This window comes from Habropoda laboriosa, unplaced genomic scaffold, assembly GCF_001263275.1.
Source record: "Habropoda laboriosa isolate 0110345459 unplaced genomic scaffold, ASM126327v1 scaffold210, whole genome shotgun sequence".
Classification (NCBI taxonomy): Eukaryota; Metazoa; Arthropoda; class Insecta; order Hymenoptera; family Apidae; genus Habropoda; species Habropoda laboriosa.
This window is the reverse complement of record NW_017100373.1, coordinates 51,376-61,952: the sequence shown is the minus strand read 5'-3', so window position 1 is coordinate 61,952 and position 10,577 is coordinate 51,376. Positions and strand designations below refer to the sequence as shown.

The window sequence follows — 10,577 nt, the reverse complement described above, 5'->3', positions numbered from 1 at the left end:
AAAAACGAAAATTAACAAAAAAAGAAAAAAAAAAATAAATAAAAAAGAAAGGATTAAGAGGTCAGATTACAAAAGAAAAAACAACATGGTTTCCACTCGTTTCCAACCAAATTTTCACACTGCGTTTAGAAACAAACGAGCAGAAATCTCACAAAGAAATAAACTCACAATAAATTCATCTGTGATATTAAAGACGACGACTGACATCGCGACGCCTACCCACTCGAGCACGGCGATTAATTCGTTATTGCAAAGTAGCTGATATATATAAAAAATCGTAATATCACATGTTTATCATTTCTCCTTTCGTCGTGTTGCCCGTTTTCCCACGGCACCACACCCGACAACGACCCGCCTTGTCGGCGTTCAGGCTTCGACGCATACAACAATCGTGCTCGAAATCGATCCATAAAACGCTCTGTGGACGAGCGTGTCGTTTTCCTGGTTAAAAACATGATGAGGTTCGTCGTTGCATTATCAGAGGGCGCGGAGCGATCCACGTCGAAACACATTGTCTCACGTAATCGAACGGCTTCAATATGGCGGACGGCAAGCCGGATACGTCCACCTCGAAGTTTCAGAGCTTCATTATTATCTTCGTTTAAGCTTAACTCGCTTGGAAGCTGTGTCGTTGCAAACTGTTTAATGAAATGTTTCTAAGTTTGGGAATACTTTAGCGGTGTGTGGCTCAACTAAAATGTAAATGAAGAAAATGAAAAGGTTTTCTGGGAATAATATGGCGAAAGATGCATATGAGTAGGTGAGTTGGTGCGAGGAAAGTACTGAGGGTTTTCTAGGAGCTGCAGCGTCGTCAGTCTTCGATATTTTCGATGCAACAATTCAATGGAATGTACGATGGGTGGCTTGCGATTACCAATGGAGCCGTTCGATAGGGACAAGGACACGTGCGTAAGAAGAGAAGCTCTCAGATAGCGAACAGAGCAAGTGGATCTCCGTGCGATTCCAAGGTCGCCTTAGATGCCAGTTCCATTCAACTTTTTTCATTTTAAAATTCCTATTCAGAGGTTGCAGTGTGTTAATTGGTGATTCATGAGAGAAAATTCGGTATGAAAAGCTCACCATCTTAGGTGGTACAAATGGTGGTATTTAACAGTATTAAGAAATTAAAAAGAATTTTTTGGAGACGAGATATTTTCTCCAAATTAAATATTTCAAATATAGTTGCGAACGTCATAGTTATATTTCCAAATGGCGAATGAGCTTGAAATCGCAGGTCGATCGCCCGAATATGCAGCGTTTAAAAAGGAGCAGGCGCACCTTCACGATTTAATAACTCGATCGACGCTATTAGAAACGTTTTTCAACGGCATTGTTTTTAAACTTTCGCATTTCGTTAATATTTTTTTTTCTTTCTTTAGAGTGTATAGAAACTACGATAGAGCCAGCTATATCGTCTCTGTCGCTAAAACCTAATTCAACAAAGTCCTCGTAACTGTTCGATAATTCAAAGTTTCTTTTTTTTTACTTCGTTTCCCCTCTCATCGTAACATCGTGAAGTTAGAACTATGTTTTATTTTGCTTCCTCTCTCTTGTTTGCTTCTTTCCTGTACGCTCTTCTCTCTTCTTTTCTCATGCACACATACCCGCACATTCATTCCGCCATTTTATTCGCTCCTATTTAGTATTTATATTATTTACACGCATAAATATTCATGTCAGCGCGTTTGCACGTGTTCCCATTGATTTTTTTTTATTTCTTGGGAACTTTTTTGGTTATATTCAATCGTTGTCGGGCAAAGTGCGATCGTATGCTCGGGTCTCCATGATCCATGTTCCTTTTAAATCTAAATTCTCTTACATATACTAAGGAAAATATCAGTTTTTATTTATTCATCAATAATTATATTGAAAAGAAAGATATTAAATGTTATTTATAATGCAATTTAGAATGGTAGTCGAAGAAAGCTGAAAAGTAAGAAGATACATGATGTCAGGGGTCAGCTATGTTTAATATTGATCGTGGAGACTCTGCTATATCGATTATTTACAGGGAATCGCAGCGTGGAAAAAGAGATACACCCTCAAAGCTCCTCAATTCGCGTCGCGTCGTCTATATGTCGGCTTAAGCTAACGGAAATATACACCTATTATTCGATTAATTGCAATTTTTTGTTCTCTCTCTACTCGTGAGATCAGTACTTTCCATCTTTGATTGTCCTTCAGAATTGTGTTATTCAACGTGTTATTTCTTTCTCGAGGCAGCAGCAACAGAAATGTAACGTATTGTTGTACATGTATGTATACACTGTGGGCTAAAACTGTGAAATCATTCGCATAATAGCACTGAATAAGGTTTTATTAAGATGAATTAAAATTCATCTATAATAACAAATTAAAAATTACAATTCTTATTTTTATACTTTTTTCGCTTTCTTTAAACTAACCTAACATTTTTAACGTTTCCCTAATGATTTTTGCCTTTTTTTAAATGCATAATGATTCCAAAATTTTGGCTAACAGCATACGCATATTCTCGTAGTTAAATAGAATTACATTGCTCGATAGAGAAGCTGCGCCAGAAGCCGAGAAAGAATAGACGAAAAGGAAAGAATAATAATCGCGTGTTCTTTTAATTATCTTGTTTCGAACATCTCGTTGCAAACACGCTGCCATGAACGCACGCGTCACTTTAATCATTTCCTTCTCTTTTCTATATACATATATATATACATACATATTATATGTATATGTACGAATATATATACACGTCGTACTTACAAGATATATATACACCTAATATTGCTGTTTGGCTTCCGCGAATGCCATGTGAACGCGCGATTAGGTCATGTTTTGCGATGTAACAAAGTGCACAGAATCATCAAGCTTCCGTCATTGTCACTTGAAGTTGCGCGAGAAACATTCGAGCTTCTTCGATTTCGCGAGCAGAATTTTTTATATATTTTTCCCTTTTTTCTATTAATTTTCATGCGATTTCTTGCAGTGAAAACGCAGCCATTCGAGGTGTGGCCGAATTGACTTTTAACAACTTATTAATTTATTTATAGAATTTTTTGAGGACCATTATCGGTTTTAACGTCTTTAATCATTGTTTTCAAACTCCAATGTAAAGGTTAGGGCAACAAGGAGAAATGTATTGGTTAACACGCTTAAAAAAATAAAGGTAACCTTTATTGGTAGCTTCTAGGCACCTATGAGAGTTAGTTTTTGGTGTACATTGAATAACTTCAACAATTTACACTTCTGATACTTTTTGAGACGTTTAAACGGGCAAAGGTCCAAAAATTATTCTTCAATCTTCTCAAGAGGGTTTAGTAAGAATACTTTCTGAAGGGAGAGTACTTACAAAAACACGACACGAGGACAGACCAAGGGAACACTTCAAGTAGTGGTTTTCATAAATGTAGAATTATTAAAAATTGAAAAATATTACGTAAAAACTTTTATAAATAAACAAAAGAACCGCTATAAATATTAAAACTCTCAATTTTCTATATTTCTACCCTCCTCAACTTTCTTTTCAATTTCTTCTATTTTCATAACCTCATTTCTTAAACAAGAATATATTAAATTAACAAAGAAAAGTGTATATTACCAAGTATTACTTAAACAAATTTCATAGAATTAAATAGGAAATTTTAAGTTGTAGTTTAAATTATTGAAATATGAAAACCTTAGAAAGAGTCTCCCCAAGATCGTCTTCGGTGGGATCTTCGTCTATAGCGAAGAACACCGACGAATTTTCTCAAGTTACTCGACACTCGCAACCGATTTCAATCACACGTACACTCACACGCAGCATATGCACACACATACGCTTGTTCACTGAGACGGAACTATTGAAAAGCCATCGATCATCGTTCGCGCAGTCGCGAATCCCTCTTCTCGAAAGCTGTCGAATATAATATAAATAGAAAAAAGAACAGATAACACGGCACCACAGTGTAGTGGTAGCGAAGCAACGATAAACGACTCGACACCTTTCACCTTAAATCTCGGAGAGCTTGACTTCCTTGAAACCGTAAACAGAACTTTTGTATCACATTACCATCCCCACCACTATTATCCTGAGTCCTTAATGATTTTTTCATATTCTGAGTCAACCAGAATTAATTTTAAAGCAATTTAAGGATCGTTTATTATCGTTCATTGGACAATTATAATTTTTAATATTTTTTATTTATTAACACATTCACTGTCTATTCACTCATACATAACCTCAACTCGTTCGTTAACCAATACTATTGAATATTTATACGTATAACCGAAGCAAAAATGTCATTAAGTACAAGAAATATATTTAAAAAAAAAACAGAAATAAATATCTTTCTCTAAGATATTAAATACGTTAATTAATTAAGAATGTAATAAATGATCCTCCGATTGCTTTGAGAATATTTTTTTTATATAAAATCACGTCGAAACCTTCTCAGTTTCCTCTCCATCTAATTATTCCCTCTGTTACACTCTTTTGTTTCGTTTGATCGTACTTTGTCACTTCATTTATTTTTGTTATTGCAGTTACCTTAATATATATCGCGCACCTCCGCAAGTCTAGCTGAGATCTCCTAAAGATGCGTGTAAACCTACGGTGACAGTGTGTGTGTGTGTGTGTGTTTGTTTGTTTGTTTGTTTGTTTGTTTGTGTACCTTACGCATAGAACGTATTTTTTTTTCTCTGAATTATAGTTTTTCATTCGCTCGTCTTTTCTTTTTTTAACGTTCGATGTCTCGAAGAAGCCGTCGCAAGCGGTATATAATTCGATATACTTTTTTAGTATAGATTTTTCATTTTTTTCTTTTTTATTTCTCTTTGGTTTCTCGTTTAAATCGCGTGTTCGCGGCCATGCAAAAATATGCCAAGTTGTAATGAGTTGTAGCGGAACCGTTTCGTCGGTACGAGTGTCCCATTTTCTTTTAATATTTTATCTCCCTCTTTGTGTGCTTTACTAATATTTTCTTCAAGGTTAGGTTAGTTCTTCGCACCGACGACCCTCGGCGAAGCTCGCTGAAGACCAGACGCGAAGCGGTTAGCGGAAATGCGGCATGTCCTATATGCGGCGAAATCTTACGGAAATTACATCGAGTGTCACTTCGTTGAAATCTAACCACCATTTTGAACAACTTCCTTCGATCACAATTTCTAACAACTTTAATATAACCTTTTTCCACTTTAACAACTCATATTTTTCCTTTTCTTTTCAAACACATAACCTGCACAATCTTTCCAATTATTTTAAAAATAATCTCCTCCTGATATAACCTACATTCTTCTTCCTCAAGTAACACATGATTCACATAATTTCTAAAATTGCTTACTTTTCCTCCTGCACAATTCCAATTGAACCAACAGTTCTGTAGACTCATAAAATTTAAAGAACACTTGATAACTTCCAATTTTACCTTCAACAAAATATTCCACAGAACGCTAGAAGTATCCAGCGACTCTTGTCAACACAGTAACCTCGAGGCGACCGCCCAGAGCCGCAAGAACTTTCACAAATACTCCCTAGGCCTAGGTGGAGGCCTCTTCCTATCAGACCTCTCACTTCTTTCTGCAGCAGTGGTGCTCTGCTCCCTATCATCGGTGCACTCCAGCATCTGTGTGGTTTCTGTCGCCTCTGATGGACTCATAGGCTGTGTAGCTAATGGTGCTAATGGTGCAGCTCCTTTATTTCTTGATTTACTTCTTCTTTTCCTCAGAATTAAAGGTCCAAGTGGTGTAGTGTCATCTCCCCTTGAAGTGGTCGCTTGAGCTAGTCTCTCCAATAATTCTTTGCTCACCTCCCTTGAAGAACTCTTGTAATCGCTGCTATCTTTCAATCTATCAGACTGCTGAGACTGATGATGGTGATGGTGATGATGATGGTGTTCCTGGGGCTTGGAACTACGCTCTGTGATGGTTCCTTGTTCTCTATACCCTTCACTGCCTCCTGTTGATGTGGATGTGGTGGCTATGGATACTTTCTGTTCACCAATTCCACTTCCTCCAGAAGTTTGCGTGGCTTGGGTGCCTTGTTGACAGCTTGAAGAACTTTGTGGCTGATTGTTTGATTGATTTTGAGAGGGCCCACCACTTCCTCCTGTTGAAAAGTTATTGGAATTCTTCTGCTGTTGGGGACTGGCTACTGGCAGCCTGTTCATTAGGGTCTGCAGCATGTCCTCTATCTTGGCCAGTCTCTGGTTTACTCGTTGCACTTCTAGCTTCAAATCCACCTTCAATAAAAAGAAGAATAATTACAGTAGTGCTTGGAATACGCAATAATATTATAACTTTTTCATTGCAACCTTTTAATATGGCTTAACACACTCCTGGCACTTTATTAGTGTTATTGGAATGTTTTTCTGCCCTGAACATTGAACTTCACCTTCACTTCCAATACCGCAGCCAGGATTTCTCGATCATGGCTTGGCTGTGTGGTGATCAGTCCATCGTCATAGCTCTCCAGACGTCGTAGCTGTAACTGTTTCGAGTCTGTGGTACTCTGTTGTTGCTGCTGTTGCGTTTCTTTCGCGATCTCTGTGTCGCCAGACTCCTCAATGGTACCCGTGAGCTTACCAAACTTGGGGAACACTTTATTACTACTTGCGCTGGAGCTGGGTCGCGCATCCCGCGCGCTCAGGGATCTTTTGAACGTGTCCACGCCTGTACCTGTCTCGCTTCCTGAGTCCAGGCTGGAGCTACCTGTAGAAAACGAATTGTTATGGTTAAAAATTAACTTTATCTGACTGTGGTAAAATTGTACAGTAAAATTTCGTTTTCTAAATAAAAAATTAATTCTGTTGAATTACCTAAAAGTCGTCCCCACTTGCCAGGTCGTCCTTTGACGGCAGTGTTCTCCTCCGTGGTGGAGAGTTTCCTGGTGTGTGACGACTCACCCTCTTTACCCTCCTTTCCATCCTTTCCATCCCCTTTCTCCACGTCGGCAGTGTGTCTCTCCCTGCGAAACCTGAATAGAAAAAGTGGAAAAGAAAACAAAAAAACGCATGTGTTTAGTTCCATTAACGACACATCTTGTTGTCTATTTACATTACTGGGGGATTAAAAGGTCAGTTTCACTAGGCGATCAAGTAAATGAATGGGGGATAATAAGATTACATGGTGTATACAAGTCGTGGGTAAGAGAGTAATAATTTTTTTTATATTATCAAAAGTTTCACTTTTGAATTTTTTTAGGCAGGTGGTGTGGAAGGGGAGGTACCATGAAACTTTTTCCTCAATCATCATCATCATCATCATCACCATCACCATCACCATCATCATCATAATCATAATCATAATCATAATCATAATCATCATCATCATCATTATTATTCACAGTCATTCGGCGTCATATCTTTTTTTTTGTTTTTGGAGGGGGTGAATTTCTTATTTTTTTTAATCTGGCAAAATATGAGTTCGTTCTACTGAGGCTAGAAAAAAGGAGACAGCTCCAGCGGTGTGTTCACGAGCAACCTACTTTGGTGTGCCTACGGGATTCGAAAGAAAGTATTCTCAGTGGTGATAAGATGCCGGTAAAACATACGGGAAACCATGGCGGCGTCGATGAACTGATTGTGGCCAAAATCCATTTTATTTTTTCTTCAAACAGTTCAAAAATATGACCTAACTTTTCTTAAATCTTCTTTCGAGAATATAATCCAATCCAAGTTTTAACAAAACGAAAAAAAACGATAAGCAACTTAAAATTTAATTCTTTTAGTAAATAAAAAATCCATACGAAACTCATAATAAAATTTCAAGACTGAAATGTGATTTCATGACGATACATAAAGTTTGTCGATTGGTCGAACAACTTGCCAGTAAAGTTATGGCATATGACGGCGTGACGGTATTTCCAAGGCTGGTTTTCTCTAATGAAAAGTCCGAACACGTTATCGTGGTACTTTTCGGCTCGAATTGGCCGACTTAGAAACTCCGTTCTCTCTCTCTCTCTTCCCTCCTCTGCCCCCACCCCTCTCTCTCTCTATCTTTAAGCGTAATTACAGTGTCTGGCTCCGGTGGGAGAGCATCAAAGTTTAAATTATCGGTTATGCGCCAGGGGACTCCAAGGGGACACGAGCGGAGAATAATAAATCAGAGTAAATAGGTAAGCAGTCCGTGGCACGCGTGCATTCTCCCTCCATTGTGCTTGGAAAATAGGCAAATCCATCACTATGAAATTCTACGGAAGAAAATTACATATAAAATCAAAGAACAAAAATTCAAAAAAAATCTAGTGACCTAATCTCTAACTTCCTGTAATTTTTTCTCCGTGTAGTTCGGAAATGTTGAAAAAAATTTGTCTAAAACTATCGAAACACCCTGTATACGAATGAAAAGTCAGAGTAACTGAGTTTCAATTGTCTGCAGCCACTAGTCAAGAATCGAGTTTCATGTAATGGCATTTTGGTCGGCCGCAATCGTGGTTCATCGACGCGACGTTTGATGATACAGTTGTAATGGTAACGAGCTGCCTGATTAACTGTGGGAATGCCATCAAGCGATCAATTCGACCCAATCGATCGATAGAGACAGGAAATAAGAAAAAAAAAAAAAAAGAGTACGTGAACCGCCTCGTTCGTTCCCCATGATTCTAACTGGATCTGATTATTATTATTTATTAAGAATAAGAATAGTAATACTCTACGAGTCTATCATGCATGTAACATGCCACGATCGAGGCTTCTGAAAATAAAATAAAAAGTATGTGGTATCGTTCAATACGAGAGAAAATTTGAATTTTTAAAAATAATAATTGAAATCCTTGTATACAAATCGTTTGGCAGTTTGGCAGTTTTTCAAGCAGCTACTTGGCATCGTTATATATATGCATACATGTATAAAAATATATACATATATATACACATAAGTGACAGAGAAAGTTGAATCCTAGAGTGTGTACGTCACATGCATTCGGCGTTGCATAAAATCGTAAAAGGATCGGATTCTCGAGGCGCAATAGAGGACTCTACTATCTGTTTCCAATAATTTTCCTTTCAATTTAATTAATGATACAGGTAAAAATGGTCGTTAATAGCACAGTTTATTAAGATTTAATAATTACTAATTTGAAAATAGGAAATCATTGAAAAATAAAAAAAAAAGACAGAATCCTCGAGTTCGCTTTATACAATCCTGGTTTCACAAAGAATATGTAGGGTGTCCCCACTTTTTTCAGTGAAACGATGCTAGCATATTCTACGAGTAAAATCCAGAGAAAAATGTCGTATAAACATAGCCTCAAGAATGCTTTATTGAAAAATTATAACAAAAATACGAGGTAACAACAGATTAGTTTTCGTTCGATGCAGCTTCAGAACAGACTTACCTATAGTATTTACCTACTTTAATTCCATTTCAATATGTGATCCGTTCTTATAAATACAAGACTGACATCTATCAAAATTGAATTTATTACATTGCGAATTTCTGATAGATTTTCTTTAATTTCGGTGAATACATCACAAATTCTTTGCATTAATTCCTTATGTGTATTAACTTTTGTCTGATAAACCTTTTCCTTTATTGTTCCCCATAAGTATAAATCTAGTGGCGTGATAAATATCGCCAATCTGTTCTCATGCTGTATCGAACGAAAATCAGTCTATTGTTATTTCATATTTTTGTTATAATTTTTGAATAAAACATTTTTGAGGCTATGTTTATATGACATTTTTGTTTTATTTTTATTCATAAAATGTGCTAGCATTGTTTTGCTGAAAAAAGTACGGACACTCTGTATATCTGTGTGTATGTGTGTGTGTGTGTATGCATGTCTATATATATATATATATATATACACACACACACAGATATGGTGGGAGAAAGATGCGCATAACCCTCTAAAGCCGTATATCTTACAGCACTCTAGCATTCGTTAGAACTGCAGTGAACGTCAAAAATGGCAAAGACTGTAATGGCACCGGGTGATGTGCGCGCACCCTGGTAGGATGCAATTGCCAAGCAATTCGATATCCATCTCTCCTTTTCATTTTTTACAAACAAAATAATATAAGTATTTTCTTTAAAGAATAAATGGTAAGACAAGTTTTCTTTTCTATCTATTCAATTGACCCTATTTTAAAAACAGTTAACCTATAAAAATAAAATAAATAAGTAAAAGATATGGAGATTCGATTTGCCTGGACAGTTTTGTAGACGTGCTGAGTGAGAATACATATCAGTATCTCTGTCAAGCGTGTGTACAGCGATTGCACATCCGTGATACCCTTCGAAAAAACCATTGTGTTTTGTAACTCGAAATGCGTATTAGTTGCTCTCGTGAGGGAAACACGCGAATTGGTAAAGATTGCACGACAATGAAGAGACAAGAACGAAAAGAAGAAGGAAGAAGAAGAAGAAAAACGGTTCCGCGTTGTTTCTCTTTTAATTATTCTCTTTTCTTTTCTTTTCTCGAGTTAGTAATAAATATATAGAGAATATATGAAAAATTATTCCATCACGGTCCATCGTTGTCGAAAGTCGCTCGTCCCGAGGTGGATCGCGCGTGCGCGAGCGATATCTATAAAAAAGTTCGATCTTCTGGATATCTCGGTAATGTAAAAAAAGTTTACGCTTTCTCAACAATCGTCCCCGTGAATTAAATAAATCAAAAC

The 10,577-nt window shown here is 37.0% G+C and overlaps 1 protein-coding gene across 1 annotated transcript in view; it reads right to left on the bottom strand.

Annotated features, from left to right (window-relative positions):
* Positions 1–5,474: 5,474 nt before the first annotated feature.
* LOC108574881 (potassium voltage-gated channel protein eag) overlaps positions 5,475–10,577 on the bottom strand; it is a 28,515-nt gene continuing 23,412 nt past the window's right edge. The window contains exons 10-13 of the mRNA XM_017937532.1: positions 6,771–6,938; positions 6,347–6,663; positions 6,164–6,194; positions 5,475–5,953 (exon numbers count right to left, since the gene is read on the bottom strand). Coding sequence (XP_017793021.1) covers positions 5,475–5,953; positions 6,164–6,194; positions 6,347–6,663; positions 6,771–6,938 — 995 coding nt within the window. The remainder of the gene's footprint in view (positions 5,954–6,163; positions 6,195–6,346; positions 6,664–6,770; positions 6,939–10,577) is intronic.